Below are 19,615 nucleotides of genomic sequence, written 5' to 3'. Positions count from 1 at the left end.
TCATCAGTTTTTAATCCCTTTTGGCTTCTGAAGGGTAATACCCCTACAACTCAAAATAAAATAATTAAAGGCAAGCTTCTCACATGTACCATGGATTTAAATGATACATGAAGATCTTGGAGAAACAAAGATAGTTTCAGTGAAATTCATCAAAATCTCAAAGATAATGAAGGGCTTGGGGTTATAGTCATTAGGAATTCTGATTAGGACAACCTTTAATGAATGTTTGCTGTTTGAAGTATTAGAAGCTCTGTCATGATAAGCTTCATAGAAACAGAGGTCCTGACTGTTATATTAAATATATTCTGCACAGTACTCTCAACAAAGTAGAAACAATAACAAATTATAGTAATTGCAATTCATGGGGCAATACGAGAAAAGCTGAGTATCAAAATATTTTTTATAATTCTCAAAGGTGTGGCCTTTTAAATGGAGATCATTCAAGTGACGTAAAAGTCAAGAAAATCATCAGGGTTGCTGTGGGAATAGAAATCGTCAAAGACAACACCAAAATGAGTATCCCGAATTTGGGTTCAGATAATGCCCCCCAAAGAATTAAATTATCAACGGAATATCTGCTATATCCTTCAAGAACCTTCAGTTATATCAATTTGCGAGCCTCTGTCAGTTTCCTCTCTGTTAAATGGAGACCATATCTGCCTTGGCTAACTTGAGAATTGTTGGGAGAAAAATATCTTATGTAAAAAATTGAAAGCGCAAAATAAAGATAACATAACTACTGTTGCTACTCTATTTAGTCATAATAGCTATAACTAAACAAACAAATCTTTCTGTTAATCTGCAACAAAAGGAGGCTTTTATAACTATGTGACAATGTAAATATGGCAATGATTTTAGCCTGATTAGATAAAACTTCCACCTCTCAGATCAATACTGGAAATCAGTATAATTTGGTACCTTGAGTTGGGCATCTAAACAGAGCTACTAAACAGAACAGCAGGGGTACTAACAAAGATAAAGATCAAACCCTGTCAGGAATAAAACATTCAGGTCCCAAGAATTTCTCTCCTAATAGAAGCCCAGATGAGCATGAATCACTTACTGGAAAACCCAGAGCCGTCTTCATGAGCACCTCCCTACACCTCCTAGGGTGTGAAGGTGTCAGCTTGGGCTCTGGAAAAAGAAAATCTCTTGTGTTTTCTTCATAGTAGGCCAACTCATCCCACACTAGAAGGAAAAGAGAAAAAGGATAAATATCTGTATTTACACCTCCAGGCTTAACAAAATAAAAGTTCAAGCAATGATGGCAGAGATGGCACTCAGATAAAAATAGACATATTGATCCTAGCACGTGTTATTCAAGAGGAGACTAATTTCTACTACTTTTTATCTCGTGGATAATTTTTTAAAGGCTTCCAAAGTCATAACAGAGAAAAAAAGACTAAAGAGATGTTCTACAAAACAGAACAAATAGGAAGAACTATCTTTCCATCTATCCATCCAATTTTTCCTGCAACAAATTTTTACTAATGATAAACCTTAAGCCAGGCACTGAGGATAGAACAGGAACAAGGTGGACATAGCATTGTTCACACAACTTTACAGTTTAGACTGGGGTTCAATGTGTTCTGTGATGCATGGATGCCAAGGGCCCAGATGACAGCTACAGCTATGGTTCTCAGCAGGAGTACCAACCCCAGGGACATTTTGGACATTTGTGGAAATATTTCAGGGGCAGGAGCCAGAGGTGTGAGGGAGTCCTGCAGTGCTCAAGACACTCATGCACATCACACAATCTCCCCCATCCCCAATGACTTTCTAATATCCTGCAAACATTCTTGCAGGCTAAAAACTATTTTATAATTGTCTGAGCCTAGAACTTAACTAACTATGTAACTGAAAATAATTATGTAACTATGTTACATGTAAACACAAAGCTTTTTTTTTTGCATAATTTGGAAATACACTGAATTTTTCCAAGTACTGTGTAAATCAAGGAACAATTGTATTTTGTTTTGTTTGGATCTTTTACCAGACCTGTTTGATATTTTGAAAATCATGTCCCATCTAAATGCTTCATTATGCTTGACACTTACATATTAACATATACATTTTATTATAAACCACTTTCATTTTTCCTTTATATTACAGCCAGAATATTATATTAATTTTTTACAGTGACTTGTGTAAGTTGATTATATTAACTACAGATATTTTCAGTATCATAAAAGGGATACTGTCTAATGGGATGAACAATTACTGAGCCGAAGGACAGAAAGCTACCATCTGAATCATCCTTGACCACACAGCAGGTGCCACACAAGTGATCTGGACTGAGAGTGGTCCCCGCACAGAGGACCATCAAAAAAGTAACTGTAGCCAATGAGGCAGTTTTGCTATTTAGTGGCTGCCACTTTACTTATGAGAAGAATTCTGACGAGGGTTGCTTTGTTTTCAGTACATCAACTGTAGAACATAATTGACCTTACATCAAATAATATGATGTATTAAATTCTTCCTTCTACTAACTCCATTTAATATTCATGTTTCAGTCCTACCGAGGAAAGAATCAAAGTGCAAAAAGAAATTATTCTATATTTTTCATCATAAATAGCATTTCTTCCCACTCGTGCGCTCCCAGCCACACTCCAGCCACAATGGATTGATGTTCCCTCCTCAGCAATGTACTTCCACCATGCATGTTCTCCTGCATTACTGCCATGGCCGTAGTTGATCTCCCTGCCTCCATTCTCCTGCACTCAAATCCATTGTCCACACACTGCAACGTTTTAAATACATCAGACTGTGCCTTTCTCCTGCTTAAAACCTTCCAATGGCCTTCCCATCGCATTAGAATAAAATCTAAGCACCTTACCCTAGACTTCAAGACTCTATATAATCAGGCTTCTAATAATCTCTCCTAATTCATTTATTGCCATTCTCCCCCTTGATCATCATTCCCTGTCATCCCTTACCCTCTTGCTGTCCCTCAAACATGCCAAGCTCGACTCCACATAACGGTTTTGCCTTATTGTTCTCCTCCCTCTAAGGTTCCCTCTCTGGGTCTGCATGGCTGGCTCCTTCCTATTGAATAACAGGCTTGGTTTAAATGTCATCTTATCAGAAGGTGGCAACCCAACCCAAAAGAGCACTGCTTCCCAGACACTCCCCATCACATCACCCTATTTTACTTTCGACATAAGATTTACCACTAATTGATATTTTTGTTCATGTATTTATTCGTGATCTGCTTCCATCAAGGCTCCATGAAAACAGTGACTTTGTCTTTTCTGTACATTATTCTACTGCTGGCAGGGCTGTCCCTAGAAAGGTGTGAACTTACAGCAGTTCAATCAATACAGGGCCCAGCCAAGACAATCACACCTGAAAAGGGGCCTCACTATCAGCATCTTCAACAAGCCCCTTGAAATATCACTAAAGATAGACATTTTAAAATTGAACTTCAATGATGTTCAGAGACGAGTGGTGAAGTGCAGCATCCTGGATGCTGCCCCCAAACCTGTAGAACAACGCTTGGGACATAATGGGTAACTGATAAATGCTTCTTAAAAGAATGAACATGAGGACTAAAGTAAGATAACTTGCTTAAGTGCCAGCTTACGTTAGCCACTCAATAAGCATTAGCTACCCTCTTTGAGACTCAGTTTCCACACTATTAAAAAAAAGGAGGAGGGAGACTAAATGTTCTCTAAAAGCTTTTCCAACTCTTACCCTTCATTCATTTTTCAATAATTTATTTTCATTCATACATTCAAAAAACACTTCATTCATTGAGAACCTCCTATGTAGTAAGACTTATAGACACTGGATTTATACTGGTGAAGAAGATAAATATAATCAATGCCCTCCAGGAGCTTACAGTCCAAGAGTATTAAACAATTATACAAATAAATGTATAATTAAAAATTAAGTTCCATAAGAGTAACTTACTAGGAATAAAGAGATAGAGAGGCTAGGAAGATAGGAGGGAAGATGGGTGTAATTCTTTTTTTTTTTTTTGAGATGGAGTCTCGCTCTTATTGCCCAAGCTGGAGAGCAGTGGCACAGTTTTGGCTCACTGCAACCTCCGCCTCCTGGGTTCAAGGGATTTCCTTGCCTCAGCCTCCCAATCAGCTGGGATTACAGGCACCCCGCCATCATGCCTGGCTAATTTTTGTACTTTTAGTAAAGACGGGGTTTTACCGTGTTGGCCAGGCTGGTCTCAAACTCCTGACCTCAGGTGATCCGCCTGCCTCGGCCTCCCAAACTGCTAGGATTACAGGTGTGAGCCACAGTGCTCAGCCAATGGGTGTAATTCTAACATCAATTATCTGCTTCATTTACTAGTCTCATCCTGGCCTTCTTCATCCATGCTCCTCTTACAATGCTCCCTGTGATGGGCATAATCCTCCCACCCTTGTTGGCCAAAAACAGACTCTGCCTCCATCCAGAAACTCTGAAGTACAACCTGCAAATGGAAAGTGATGTGCCAATTTCCCCAGCTATCACTAGCATCAAAACACAACTTTCTCCTGAAGCCTATAGGGTTAAGAACTCTTTCTTTTCTTTTTTTTTTTTTTGAGATGGAGTCTCGCCCTGTCACCCAGGCTGGAGTGCAATGGCGTAGTCTTGGCTAACTGCAACCTCTGCTTCCCGGGTTCAAGCGATTCTCCTGCCTCAGCCTTCCGAGTAACTGGGATTACAGACGCGCACCACAAATTCAAGTTCTAGGGTCAGGCAGGGTTGGGTTCAAATCCCTGCTCCACCACTTACCAACTATGTGATCTTGGGAAAATCATGTAAACTACTTAACCTCAGTCCCCTCTTCAAGAAAATGTAAAAACTGTCATTGTACCTGCCCTTTAAGACTACTGTGAAGACAAATGACAAAGCCATGTAGAATGCACAGCATGGCACCTGACATTGCCTATCATTACCATGATTGCTCCCTGACACCAGCCCAGCAGCGGCCCCAGAACTGCTTTGATTTCTGTAAACATCATTATGTTCCTACCGGGAACAAACACCTAGATGCATGATATGCTGTTCTACACAGGAGGCCTTTCCTTTTTCCTCTTTCCTTTCATATGCTTTTGGCTAGTTCTTGTCCCTGCATCTAAATGATAGCTGCTACATTATTATTCCTGTGTTTATCAAGAATTTAGATAAATATAAGAGACTGGAAAATTGAAAGCGAGCTCATACCCTATCTTTAGAATCACAGGAATAAAAATAGACTGAAACAGGGTTAGACAAATAAATAGAAGGCTATGAAGCTTCTCAAGACAGTCTCTCTGGTGCGGTCATTTTCTAGAAATCCAAACTGCCACCCAGTGTGAAAATGTCAGCACACTAAGAGGATGGTACAGCAAGAGCCTAGGTTAGAAATAATAACATATTCACAGGCTGAACAAGTCTTATAGGTCAAGGGAAGTATCTGAAAGAACTCAGTGTTCTTCTTAAGAGCTAATTACACAGACAGTGACATCATCAGTGGCATCAACGAACTTCTCCCCCAAAAAGGAAACAAATGAGACTTTAAGAGAAATAACAATTTTAATAACAACATTGGCTGGAGGAATATCCAACATTTTTAGAGCATGTCAGAATTGACAGCGCGCTTCCAGATACAGGATCACATTTGATTCCCTCTTTACAGATAAGGAAACTGAGGCTCTGAGAGTTTGACCTGTCATGATGCCACATGGCTAGTGATACCACATGGCAAAGTAGGAATTCAAAACCAAATAATCTGAGGCAAAAGTTCTTTCCTTGCTAATGCCTATAAAAGTATAAAAGCATTGCTAAGAAAGTATAAAATACTGCTGCAAAAGCATTGTTATAAAAGTATAAAATTAAGCTCTGTTAAGTGAATGGGTGCCCACTAGAATAGGCTTTTACAGTTGGACTGAATATACCTGACTTACCCAAAGTGAAGGTATTTATCTCAGAGGTTAATAAAAAGAAAGCATCAAGCTCACTGTGGAATAGGATCACGCTGCCCCCCTGTGTCCATTCCCTTTTTCCCACCTTTGTAAACTGAAGAACAGGAAGGGTCTTTATTTCTTGGCAGCAAAGATCACTAGACTTCTTCATTATTTAGCAGTAAAGCCATATGCACATCTGGATATTATTACTTGTATTATTAATTTACTTGTACTATTAACTTAATGATCATGTCTTTTGAGTATAAGTGTGTTTGAAAGCAATGAGAAAAAATATCAAGCAATAAATACAGCTAAATGAAAAGGTAACAATTCAGCCAATAGAGAAATTGGTCCCTGAGAACCCAAATGTGGCCCATGTGACCCCACAGTGCAGTCCGCAGGGAACTTTAAACAACAAAAAAAAATTAGCTAGTATCAAGATCAGCAGATCATGAGGGCTCACTGCCACTGCTACATATCTGGTGCCACCAGCTTCACACTAGGAAGACTGGCACAGTGTAGATCGTGTGCAAAGTATGCCTGTAAAAATATATGTTGAACAAATTAATGAATCAATCTGTAGTACATCCGAAGCTAAGTAAAATCAATTGTTATTTTGAGCAATTCAAATTTAATTCCACTAAAATTACAATCTGAAATTGAGAGATTGTAAATTAAAAAAAAAAGTATAACACAGCTCCCATTGTGCATCTTATTAATTTTTGAGTTATAACCAGTATTTATGCACTCAGCTAGAATATTCTGCAATCATTCTTTTCAAACAACTGTTCTTGCAACCTTCTCACAGATGGGCTTCTGGTCACATGAAAAACATATAGCACTCCAAGACATAGTAAGTTTTAACAAGCAAGTTGCAGAATATATATAGTGAACATATATATAGGTGTGTGTGTGTATATATGTTGAAAATACATATTCTGCAATTGACTTTTTAAAATGTAATATATCTTGGACTGTCATATGTCTTTCAAGAGACCAGAAAACCAACATTTAGTATATTCAACCAACCATAAAATATATACATACACAACTATATATGCTAAATACTAAATATATTCATGTTTATATATACTGTATTTAATATATAGTCATCCCTAAGTATCCACAGGAGGTTGGTTTCAGGAACCCTTGCAGATACGAAAATATCCATGAATACTCAAGTCCCTGATATAAAATGGTGTAGTTGGGGTGAGTTGGTTGAAGGTAAAAAGAGCATAATAATAAAAAATTAAAAATAAGAAATAAAATGGTGTAATATTTGCATATAACCTATGCACATCCTCCTGTATACTTCAGATCATCTCTAGATTACTTATAATATCTAATATAATGTAAATGTTATATAATAGTTGTTATGCTGTATTGTTAAGGGACTAATGACAAGAAAAACTCTGTACATGTTCAGTACAGACACAACCATCACAGGCCTAACTACATTTTCGAGTCATGGTTAGCCAAATTCGTGGATGTGGAACTTGACAATCAGAAGGTCCAACTATATATAGGGTATGCGCGTGCATGTGTGTGTATTTTAGGGTTGGCTGAATATACTAAATGCATTTTAGAAGGTTTAAAAAGATACACATCAAATTGTTTTGTTCTGTTTTGTTTTGTTGAGACAGGGTCTCACTCTGTTGCCCTAGCTGGAGTGCAGTGGCAAGATCACAGCTCACTGCAGCCTCAACCTCCTTGGCTCAAGTGACCTCCCTAGCCTCCCAAGTAGCTGGGACTACAGGCACGCACCAGCACACATAGCTAATTTTTTTATTTTCAGTAGAGATGAGGTTTCACCATGTTTCCCAGGCTGTACCTGAACTCCTGTGCTCAAGCAATCTGCCCACCTTTGCCTCTCAAAGTGCTGGGATTACAGGCGCAAGCCACCGTACCTGGCCCACATCAAATTGTTAATGGTAATTATCTGTCAGGGATTGCTGAATGGGCTTTTGACATTTTATTTTACATACTTGCGTGTTAGTTAAATTTTTTATAGTGAGATTACTTAGGTATTGAGTAACTTTTTAAAAATCCATGTAAAATTAAACAAGACCAAAGTGGGCATGCTTCTACTTTTTCAGCATACTAAAATATAATTGCCAGCAGTGATATATGTTTGAACATAAAATTGGGTCAAATAAGAATAAAAAACTTATGGAAAAAAACTCAATGCCCTGATTTCAGCCTGTCACTTTTAGGCTGAAAAACATTCAGTGAGAATTTCTGAAAAGCAGGCAGGAGGTGCCCGCTCAGTTCCGTCTACTATGAAGGTAATGACATCTCCAAAAGCACCTATTCTTAAATTCACAAAGTGGGGTTCTTGTCTGTCTCCAGCGGCAGCCTTTGCCAAAGAACCAAGAAGCAGAAGAAAGAACTACAGACTCCTGGGTTCACTGCACTTCACTCGGGCCCTTGACCTGCTCCAGTGATATTCACAGCAGGCAGGACTATGATCCCTATTAAAAGCCTCCTCATTCCCCTCTGCTTTAGTTGAGACATTTGCTAGTCTCATCTTCCTTCTCCCATGCTCTCTTAAGAAAAAGAAAAGCACACACCATAAAACATCAAAATAACACAACAAAACAGGGAAAGTATAACTGTTTTAAGCATAACTGATTTAAAACTTTGTTAAAAATAAGAATTTATACCAAAATCAACATTTATATCCAGACATCACTCCATAAGTAATCAAAGGACAGTGACAGTCACTTTATATGGAAGGAAAGAAAGAAAATAAATCATAATGTTGAAAATGAAAATTTTTAAGAAGTTTTAAATTTAAGGTTGTCACAGTCTTATCTAAAAAGGAGATAGATCATAAAATAGGATAAAATATATTTTTATCTATTTATTTATTTAGATGGAGTCTGGCTCTGTGGCCCAGGCTGGAGTGCAGTGGTGCGATTTTAGCTCATTGCAACTTCTGCCTCCCTGGTTCAAGCAGTTCTCCTGTCTCAGCCTCCCAAGTAGCTCAGATTACAGGCACCTGACACCATGCCCAGCTAATTTTTGTGTTTTTAGTAGAAACAGGGTTTCACTATGTTGGCCAGGCTGGTCGCAAACTCCTGACCTCATGATCCGCCCGCCTCGGCCTCCCAAAGTGCTGGGATTATAAGCGTGAGCCATGACACACTTTGCAAACACAACAAATCCAATTGACAGTATCCAGCATTAACTAGCATATGGGGAAGGGGCATGCCATGCACTCCTGGATGCAGGAGAAGTATTGGAACCTTATAGGGGTTCAGTTTACCCCAGTTTAAAAGGCATGGATCAATCTAGTAATTCTATTATTTGTAAATATACCAAGAGAGAAATAGTTTTATAAAAATGTGAAATAAAAGAAAATCTAAATGCTCAACAATATTAATTTATGGATAACACCACCACTATGGAAAAATACATAGCTATTGAAAATGACAAGTAAACTATAGGTAATAACGTAAAGTAAGAAAAGTAAAACCCAAAATACTATGGAAATACTGTTTATAGACCTATAAAAAACACATACGTAAATTAATAAAATTCTTTGGAGCTATCAAAATAATGTTGTAGGCCGGGGGCAGTGGCTCACGTCTGTAAACCCAGCACTCTGAGAGGCCGAGGCAGGCAGATCACCTGAGGTCAGGAGTTCGACACCAGCCTGGCCAATATGGTGAAATCCTGACTCTACAAAAAATACACAAAAATTAGCTGGATGCGCTGGCAGGCGCCCATAATTCCAGCTATTCAGGAGGCTGAGGCAGGAGAATCACTTGAACACAGGAGGTGGATGTTACAGTGAGCTGAGGTTGCATCACTGCACTCCAGCCTGGGCAACAGAGCTAGATTCTGTCTCAAACATAAAAACATCAATTTGAAAAAAAAAAGATGTAGATTTATGCATTTAGAAATGACAACATAGGCAAGGCATGGTGGCTCATGCCTATAATCCCAGCACTTTGGGTGGCCAAGGTGGGAGAATCACTTGCATCCAGGAGTTTGAGACCAGCCTAGGCAACATAGTGAGACGCCATCTCTGCAAAAAAAAAAAAAAAAAAAAAAAAAATTTAGCTGGGCATGGTGCATGCCTGTAGTTCCAGCTACTGGGAGGCTGAGGCAGGAGAACTGCTCAAGCCCAGGAGGTCATACCACTGCATTCAGTCTGAGTGACAGAGTGAGATCTTGTCTCAAAAAATATATATAAAAAATAAAATTAAATTTAAAAAATTTAAACAACAATATAATGGTGACATACAACGGGGAAAGTTAATAACAGAAAAAAAATGTATGCTATGTAAAAATTCCATATCTATGTGTTCTTCTCTCTATAGAGAAATATCAAGAAATACGTTCATCAAAATATAAATAAAGATTCTCTCAGGATTACGTGATTTGGGAATGCTTTTTACAAGTAAAAATTATGAAGCTATTTTCATTTTGAGAAAGAAAAAAAGCAGAAATGTGTAATAGCAAAGACCAGAGGAGAATTTTCTGAGTTTTCAGTGTTCTCTCTCTCTCTCACACACACACACACACACACACACACTTCTATGCCAACAACCCTAAAATCACCAGATAGCTATACTGAAAGACTATTTATGAGAATTGGTGCCACTGGGTGGCAGGTCTTAACCTCTTTCACCAGCTCAGGTTTATGTCACTCAAGACACACTGCAAAGCAAAAGTACCACAGAACAGCTTCCTCCTAGAATCTCATGATTCTAGCACAGGGGTCACAGACTTTTTCTATAAAGGGTCAGACTGCTAAATGTTTTAGGCTTTGTAGGCCATCTGTTTAAAACTACTCACCTCTGTCATTGCTCTGCAAAAGTGGCTATAAACACTACTTAAACAAATGAGTATGGCTATGTTCCAAAACGACCTGTATTTATGAATAATGAAATTTGAATTTCATATAATTTTCACATCACTAAATATTCATTTCAAAAATTATTCCCAACCATTTAAAAATGTAAAAACCAAAAATAGTTTGGCAGTTCCTCACAAAGTTAAACAGTTACCATATACCCCATTCCTAGGTATATACACAGAAGACAATTTGTACATTAATATTCAAAACAGCATTATTTATAACATCCAAAAAGTAGAAATGTCTTAGTCTATTTTCTGTTGCTTATAACAGAATACCTGAAACTGGGTAATTTATTTTTTAAAAGCTATTTATTTCTTACAGTTATAGAGGCTGAGAAGTCCACGGTTGAGGGGCTGTGTCTGGTGAGGGCCTTCTTGCTGGTGGGGACTCTGCTGAGTAGCCAGGTGACACAGGGAATCACATAGTGAGGGTGCTGAGCATGCTAGCTCAGGTCTCTCTTCCTCCTCTTATAAAGCCAACAGTCTGACTCCCATGATAACCCATCAATACCTTAATCCATGAATAGATCAACCCATTCATAATGGTAGAGCCCTCATTACCCAATCCATATAGAAGAATATTATTCAGGCACAAAAAGGAATTAAAATCTGATACATGCTACAACATGGCTGAACCCTGAAAACACTAGGCTAAGTGAAAGAAACTAGATATAAAAGGCCACATATTGTAGGCTTCTATTTATATGAAATGTCTAGAATGAGAAAATCAACAGAGACAGAATTAGTGGTGGCCAGGGCCTGGAGGAGGAAGGAATGGGAAATGATTGCTAATAAATACAGAATTTCTTTTTGGGGTAACAAAAATGTTCTGGAATTAGTGGTGATGGCTGTCCAATCTTATGAACATACTAAAACCAACTGAATTGTACATTTGAAAATGATGAATTATATATGATTTAAATCACAATAAAAAACGTGGAAACCATTTCTAGTTCATGGGCCATACAACAATGGCCTATAGGCTGGATTTGGTTGGGGACTATAGTTTACCAACCTTGTTCTAGCATCTAACAATGAAAATGTCTTAGGGTTTTACACACACACACACACACACACACACACACACCCCACAAATTAGAACACAGCCAAAGGCCAAAACTTGAAATCAGCTAAGCCAGGACTGAAAAAAATATTTAATAATTAGATAAAGTTATTAAAAAATGGAAAGACAAGGAGTCTGTTTAAGTTATGCTCCCTGCCATGAAACACCATAAAGTTATTATTCTGAAAATAGACAAAATTTAATAGATTGGCAGAAAAAAGGCATGTGTTATATAAACTTATAGATATATAAAGTTATATGCTATTTTCAAACACAACTCTTAAGTACAGTCCCCATTTTGTCAGGCCAAATTTATTTTAAAATTATATTAAGCTAATTTAGAAATGTATTTACTGGCACATTACCTGGAGGAACTAGCTGTATTAATTCAAACCTGGTTAGGAAGCCTAAAAAGGAAAAAATGAGATTTTAATACTTCCAAAAATTGCCACAGTCTTTCAATAATTATTAAGTTTTAAACTGTCATAAAACCCATTTAATAGTAATAATAATAAAAATAATAATTAAAAATAACTGCCAAACGAACATCAAATCAGGTATTTCTAGAATTAACCAATCAAGAGAGTGGAATGAGAGTAACAGAATTATAAAAATAGCATTTCACTAGCCATAAAAAAGAACAAGGGTTCATGTCTTTTGAAGGATCTAGAGGCCATTATCAAACTAACGCAGAAAGAGAAAACCAAATGCAGCCTGTTCTCACTTAAAAGTGGGAGTTAAATGATGAGAACTCAAGGACACACAGAGGGGACCAATACACACTGGGGCCTACTCGAGGTTGAAGGGTGGGAGAAGAGAGAGGATCAGAAAAAATAACTATTGGATACTAGACTTAATACCTGGGTGACAATCTGTACAACAAATCCCCATGACACCTATATAACAAACCTGTGCATGTACCCTTAAACCTAAAAGTTAAAAAAAATAGCATTTCACCTCCTGAAAAGTATGCAATATTTGTCTCCTAAAAGTGTATACAATAAATAAATGTGTATACATACATAGAGCTCTAAAATAACAATGCAATTTTCATCTTAAATATTCAAAATCCACTTGTTATCCATTAACATACAAAAGTTTATCTTGCTTACAACATTGTGCAATATGACTATACAAATTATACATAAAATATAACTTTTTAAGGCCAGGCACGGTGGCTCATGCCTGTAATCCCAGCACTTTGGGAGGTCGAGGTGGGCGGATCACCTGAGGTCTGGAGTTCGAGACCAGCCTGGCCAACATAGTGAAACCCCGTGTCTACTAAAAATATAAAAATTAGCCAGGCGTGGTGGCAGATGCCTGTAATCCTAGCTACTCAGGAGGCTGAGGCAGGACAATTGCTTGAACCTGGGAGGTGAAGGCTGCAGTGAGCCAAGATTGTGCCACTGCACTCCAGCCTTGACAATGGAGTGAGACTCCATCTTAAAACAAAACAAACAAACAAAAAATATACGTATATATAAAACTTTTTAAACTTTTCTTGAGTTCAAAATATATTTAGAAATAGCGAGCCTATGTAATGACAAGAATAAAATTAAAATAAGGACAAGAATAAAATTCAGATCTTTAAGATAACTTAAATGATATATTAGGTTGGTGCAATTATAACAATTAAAAAATCAATAAAGATAATTCTCACAAAATAACATAACAAGTGAAAACATTTTAGTTTTTATTTTATTTTATTTTTTGAACCAGGGTCTCACCTTGTCACCCAGGGTGGAAGGCAGTGGGGCGATCTTGGGTCACTGCAACCTCTACCTTGCAGATTCAAGCGATTCTCCTGCCTCAGCCTCCCGAGTAGCTGGGACTACAGGCGCATACCACAATGCCCAGCTACTTTTTGTATTTTTAGTAGAGATGGGGTTTCACCATGTTGGCCAGGCTGGTCTCAAACTCTTGACCTCAGGTGATTTGCCCACCTCAGCCTCCCAAAGTGTTGGGATTACAGGTGCAAGCCACTGTGCCCAGCCGTGAAAACATTTTAAACAGACAACAAAAGTAAAATTCCAACTTTGTAGATTCACGAAAAAATTTTGAATTTATAGGCCAAAACTTTAATGCCAAGAAACTTAAAAGCCAAGACAGCCTGAAACTTTAGGCTTTCAAAATGAGAGGAGGGAGTATATATTTGCCAACCATCACCCCAATAGTAATTTAAGCACTTAGTTTGATTCAGCCTCTAAATTTTTTTTTTAATTTTTTTTATTTCCACAGGTTATTGGGGAATAGGTGGTGTTTGATTATATAAGTTCTTGGCTGGGCACCGTGGCTCACACCTGTAATCCCAGCACTTTGGGAGGCCGAGGCAGGCGAATCACAAGGTCAGGAGATCGAGACCATCCTGGTCTAACTCGGTAAAACCCTGTCTCTACTAAAAATACAAACAATTAGCCGGGCATGGTGGCAGGCGCCTGTAGTCCCAGCTACTTGGGAGACTGAGGCAGGAGAATGGCGTGAACCCGGGAGGCAGAGCTTGCAGCGAGCCAAGATCGCGCCACTGCACTCCAGCCTGGGCAACACAGTGAGACTCTGTCTCGAAAAATAAATAAATAAATAAATAAATAAATAAATAAGTTATTTAGTGGTGATTTGTGAGATTTTGGTGCACCCATCACCCGAGCAGTAGACACTGCACCCTATTTGTAGTCTTTTATCCCTCACTCCCTTCCCACCCTTTCCCCCTGAGTACCCAAAGTCCATTGTGTCATTCTTCTGCTTTTGCATCCTCATAGCTTAGCTCCCACTTATGAGTGAGAACATACGATGTTTGATTTTCCATTCCTGAGTTACTTCACTTAGAATAATAGTCTCCAATTTCATCCAGGTCATTGTTAATGCCATTAATTCATTCCTTTTAATGGTTGAGTAGTATTCTATCATATATATAATGGAATATATAAATACACACACATACACACACATATCACAGTTTCTATATCCACTCGTTGATTGATGGGCATTTGGGTTGGTTCCACATTTTTGCAATTGCAAATTGTGCTGCATAAACATGCGTGTGTAAGTATTTTTTTCATAAAATGACCTCTTTTCCTCTGGGTAGACAGATACACTAGTAGTGGGATTGCTGGATCAAATGGTAGTTCTACTTTTAGTTCTTTAAGGAATCTCTACACTGTTTTCCATAGTAGTTGTACTGGTTTACATTCCAATCAGCAGTGTAGAAGTGTTACCTGTTCACTGCATCTACACCAACATCTACTATTTTTTGATTATGGTCAGGCTCTAAATTCTATATAGTCAATTAATTCTCATCATAACTCTATGAGTCCAATGCAATGGCTATCCTCATTTTTATGAATGAAGAAACTAAATCTCAAAGAGAAACTATAGTAATGTGGACAAGGTCACACTGGCTAACAGTGACACGGCTGTATTTGAACCCAAGTAGTCTGTTCTCAGGGCCTGTCCTCTTATCTGCAAGATACTTCATTGAAAAATCCTATTCTTCCACAGAGCAAGTTAATTAGGATGCTTGATAAAATAACTACACCTTTTAATTGCCTTCTGGAATGGCATCACGTAATTCATACTTGCTTTAAATATCAAGCACAAAGGAAATCATTAACGAGTGACCTAGAGAACTGTTCTTACGTCCTTTTATGCTTCATTCCACCTCCCAGGGTTAATATTGGGAAATGAAATGAAAATGTCCCAATTCTTGCAGGATCATTTGGAATGCTGAATTTTTTTCCTGAATTTAAAGAGGCTTGAGAGAATCAATGTTCTTACAGATGTGACCCATCTCAGAGAGATGTTTCACCTTCCTGCTTTTTAAGATTCAGGTAGAAATATAAATGCAGGAAATCAACTTGGGTATTGAATCTACTTTTCAAAAGGTCAAATGCCAAAGGCATCATTTTTTATACCCAATTGCCTTGATGGCTTCATGAGACACATACTTGCTCAGTGACTACCCTAACCTATGCTACCTCTGTAGGTACTGACTCACTCTTTGCCTAATTTCAAACTCTTTAATCTACCTGGTATGTCAGCCTGAGACCTAGCCTGCTCCCATTCTGACTTCTACCCAGGATGGCCTCAGCTCACTTGGTACTTATGTCTGGTCCTTTCTCTACATTCTGCTATTATCTGTGACCTTTGTCCTAATTCTTTCAACTGAGTAACATCTCAGTTGAAAATTTCATAAAGCTTAAAAATGTAAATAAAAGTCACACCATCCACAAACTTTTCACCCTTAAGACACTGGGAAAACAAAAGGGCATACTAAACCTAAAGCAAACAGAGAAAAGAAAATAATAAAGATTAAGCAGAAAGTAATGAAATAGAAAACAGAAAAGCAACACAGAAAATCAATACACCTAAAAGTTGGTTGTTTAAAATGATCAATAAAACTGACAAACCTTTAGCTACACTAACCAAGAAAAAAGAGAAAAGACTCAAATTACTAAAATCAGAAATGAAAGAAGAGACATCACCACTGATTTTACAGAAATAATTTTTTGTTTGTTTGTTTTTGAGACGGAGTCTTGCTCTGTCACCCAAGCTAGAGTGCAGTGGCACAATCTCAGCTCACTGCCACCTATGCCACCAAGGCTCAAGCAATTCTTCCACTTCACCCTCCCAAGTAGCTAGGATTACAGGCAAGCACCACCAAATCCAGCTAATGTGTGTGTGTGTGTGTGCGTGTGTGTGTGTGTGTGTATTTTTGACAGAGACAGGGTTTCATCATATTGGCCAGGCTGGTCTTGAACTCCTGAGCTCAAGTGATCTGCCCGCCTTGGCCTCCCAAAATGCTGGGATTACAGGCAGAGCCACCATGCCCAGCATAGAAATAATTTTTTTTTTTGAGACAGAGTCCTGCTCTGTCACCCAAGCTGGGGTAGAATGGTACGATCACAGCTCACTGCAGCCTCAACCTCCCTGACTCAAGCAATCCTCTCACCTCAGCCTCCTGAGAAGCAAATACCACAGGCACATGCCACCACACCCCACTAATTTTTATTGTTGTTGTTGTATGGATAGGGTCTCCCATAAAAATATTTTTAAGGGAATACTATGAACAACTTTATGCCAACGAATTAGATAAATGAACTGGAAAAACTCCTAAAAAGACACAAACTAATAAAACTGACTCAAGAAGAAACAGAAAATCTGAAGAGACTTATAATGTGTAGAGAGATTAAATTAGTAATCAAAAAACAACCCAAAGACAAGCCCAGGTCCAGATGGCTTCACTGGTAAATACTACCTTAAGAATTAACACCAATTATTCACAACCTCTTCCAAAAAAACAGAAGAGGACAGAACATACCCCAACAGATTCCATGAAGTTAGCATTACCAAAACCAGATGAAGACATAACAAGAAAACAAAACTACAGACCAATATCTCTTATGATTGTAAATCCCAAAATCCTCAACATAATACTAGCAAACCAAATCCAGCAACATATAGAAAGGCTTATATACTATAAGGTTGGTTTAATATCTAAAAATCACATATCAATGAAATAAAGGATAAAAATCACATGATCATCTCAATAGATGTAGAAGAGGCATGTGATAAAATTCAACATTCCTTCCTGATAAAAACTCAATAAACTAGGAATAAAGAGGAGCTTCCTCAACCTGATATAGAGCACTTATGAAAAACCATATTTTAATATTACAACTAATGATGAAAAACTGAAGGCTTTTTCCCTACTATCAGGAAATAGATAAGGATCCTCACTTTCACTGCTTCTAGTCAATACTGTACTGGAGATTCTAGCCAGGGAAATTAGATATGAAAATGAAATAAAATGCGTACAAACTATAAAAGAAGAGGTAAAGCTGTTTCTACTTGCAGATGACATAATTTAGCATATAGAAAATCCTAAAGAATCAACAAAAAACTACTAAAACTAATAAACAAGTTCAGTATGTTTTCAGGATAAAATATCAGTATATAAAAATAAATTGTGGGCCAGGCGTGGTGGCTCACGCCTGTAATCCCAGCACTTTGGGAGGCCAAGGCAGGAGGATCGCCTGAGGTCGGGAGTTCAAGATCAGCCTGACAAACATGGAGAAACCCCGTCTCTACTAAAAATACCAAAAATTAGTTGGGTGTGGTGGTGCATGCCTGTAATGCTAGCTACTAGGGAGGCTGAGGCAGGAGAATCGCTTGAACCAGGGAGGCAGAGATTGCGGTGAGCCGAGATCACGCCATTGCACTCCAACCTAGGCAACAAGAATGAAACTCTGTCTCAAACAAAAACAAAAACAAAAACAAAATCAATTGGATTTCTATAAACTTGAACAAACCTGAGAATGAAATTTTTAAAAATTCCACTTACAACAGCTTCAGAGTACCTTGGAATAAATTTAACCAAAAAATGCAACACTTGTAAACTGAAAATTACAAAACATCATTGAAAATAAATTTAAAGGCTGGGCACGGTGGCTCATACCTGTAATCCCAGCATTTTGGGAGGCCGAGGTGGGCGGATCACCTGAGTTCGAGACCAGTCTGACCAACATGGAGAAATCCCGTTTCTACTAAAAATACAAAATTAGCCGGGCGTGATGGTGCATGCCTGTAATCCCAGCTACTTGGGAGGCTGAGGCAGGAGAATCACTCGAACCTGGGAGGCAGAGGTTGCAGTAAGCAGAGATCGCACCATTGCACTCCAGCCTAGGCAACAAGAGTGAAATTCTGTCTCAAAGGAAAAAAAAAAAAAAGGAAAAAGAAATTTAAAATAACCTAAATGAATGGAAACACCATCCCACATTCATGTTTCAAAAATATTGTTAAGGTGACAATACTCCCCAAATTGATCTACAGTTAATGGAATCCCTACCAATACCCTAGCTGGCTTCTTTGCAGACGTTGACAAGCTGATTGAAAAATTCTTATGGAAACTCAAGTGAACCAAAATAGCAGTCTTGAAAAAGAAAAACTAAGCTGGAAGATTTACACTTCCTGGTTTTGAAATTTATTACAAAGCTATGGTAATCAGGATTGTGTGTTGGCATAACAATAGACATATGAATCAATAGAATAGAACTGAGACCCTAAAAGTAAATCCTCACATTACTGTAAGCTGAATTTCAACAAGGGTACCAAGACAATTCAATGAAGGAAAGAATGGTCTTTTAACAAATGGTGCTAAAACAAATGGATATCCATATGCAAAAGAATGAAGTTCGTCCCCAACATCACACTGTCTACAAAAACCAACACAGTATAAATCATCTAGATTTAAGAGCCAAAACTATAAAACTGTTAGAAGAAAACATGGGTGTAAGTCTTCATGACCTTGAGTTAGGCAATGGTTTCTTAGATATGACACCAAAAGCACAAGCAACAAAGGAAAAATAGATAAACTTAAATTCATCAAAATTAAAAACTTTTGCATTTCAAAAAATACCATCAAGAAAGTGAAAGACAATTCTAGAATGGGAGAAAATATTTGCAAATCATATATCTAACAAAGGTCTTGTATCTAGAATATATAAAGAACATTTACAGGCCAGGCACAGCGGCTCGTGTCTGTAACCCCAACACTTTGGGAAGCCCAGGAGAGAGGATCACTTAAGACCAGGAGTTCAAGACCAGCTGGGCAACATAGTGACATCCTGTCTCTACAAAACAAAAACAAAAACAAAAAATAGCTAGGCATGGTGCTGTGCGCCTATAGTCCCAGCTACTTCAGAGGCTGAGGTGGGAAGATCGCTTGAGCCCAGAAAGTTGAGGCTGCAGTAAGCTATGATCGTGCCACTGCACTCCAGGCTAGGTGACAGAGCGAGACCCT

At 38.1% G+C, this 19,615-nt stretch overlaps 1 protein-coding gene across 30 annotated transcripts in view; it reads right to left on the bottom strand.

Annotated features, from left to right (window-relative positions):
- SPATA6L (spermatogenesis associated 6 like) overlaps positions 1-19,615 on the bottom strand; it is a 157,602-nt gene that overhangs the window by 125,246 nt on the left and 12,741 nt on the right. For all 30 annotated transcript variants that reach the window (XR_008509664.2, XR_008509663.2, XR_008509668.2 and 27 more), the window contains 2 exons: positions 12,186-12,227; positions 1,064-1,188 (listed from right to left, as the gene is read on the bottom strand). Coding sequence is in view for 2 of the 30 variants with exons in the window: in XM_054519978.2 (XP_054375953.1) it covers positions 1,064-1,188; positions 12,186-12,227 (167 nt within the window). In the remaining 28 variants the exon portion in view is untranslated. The remainder of the gene's footprint in view (positions 1-1,063; positions 1,189-12,185; positions 12,228-19,615) is intronic.

Source organism: Pongo abelii, chromosome 13 (genome assembly GCF_028885655.2).
Source record: "Pongo abelii isolate AG06213 chromosome 13, NHGRI_mPonAbe1-v2.0_pri, whole genome shotgun sequence".
Taxonomy (NCBI): domain Eukaryota; kingdom Metazoa; phylum Chordata; class Mammalia; order Primates; family Hominidae; genus Pongo; species Pongo abelii.
The sequence above is the reverse complement of the archived record's forward strand: the minus strand, read 5'-3'. Positions and strand labels throughout refer to the sequence as shown.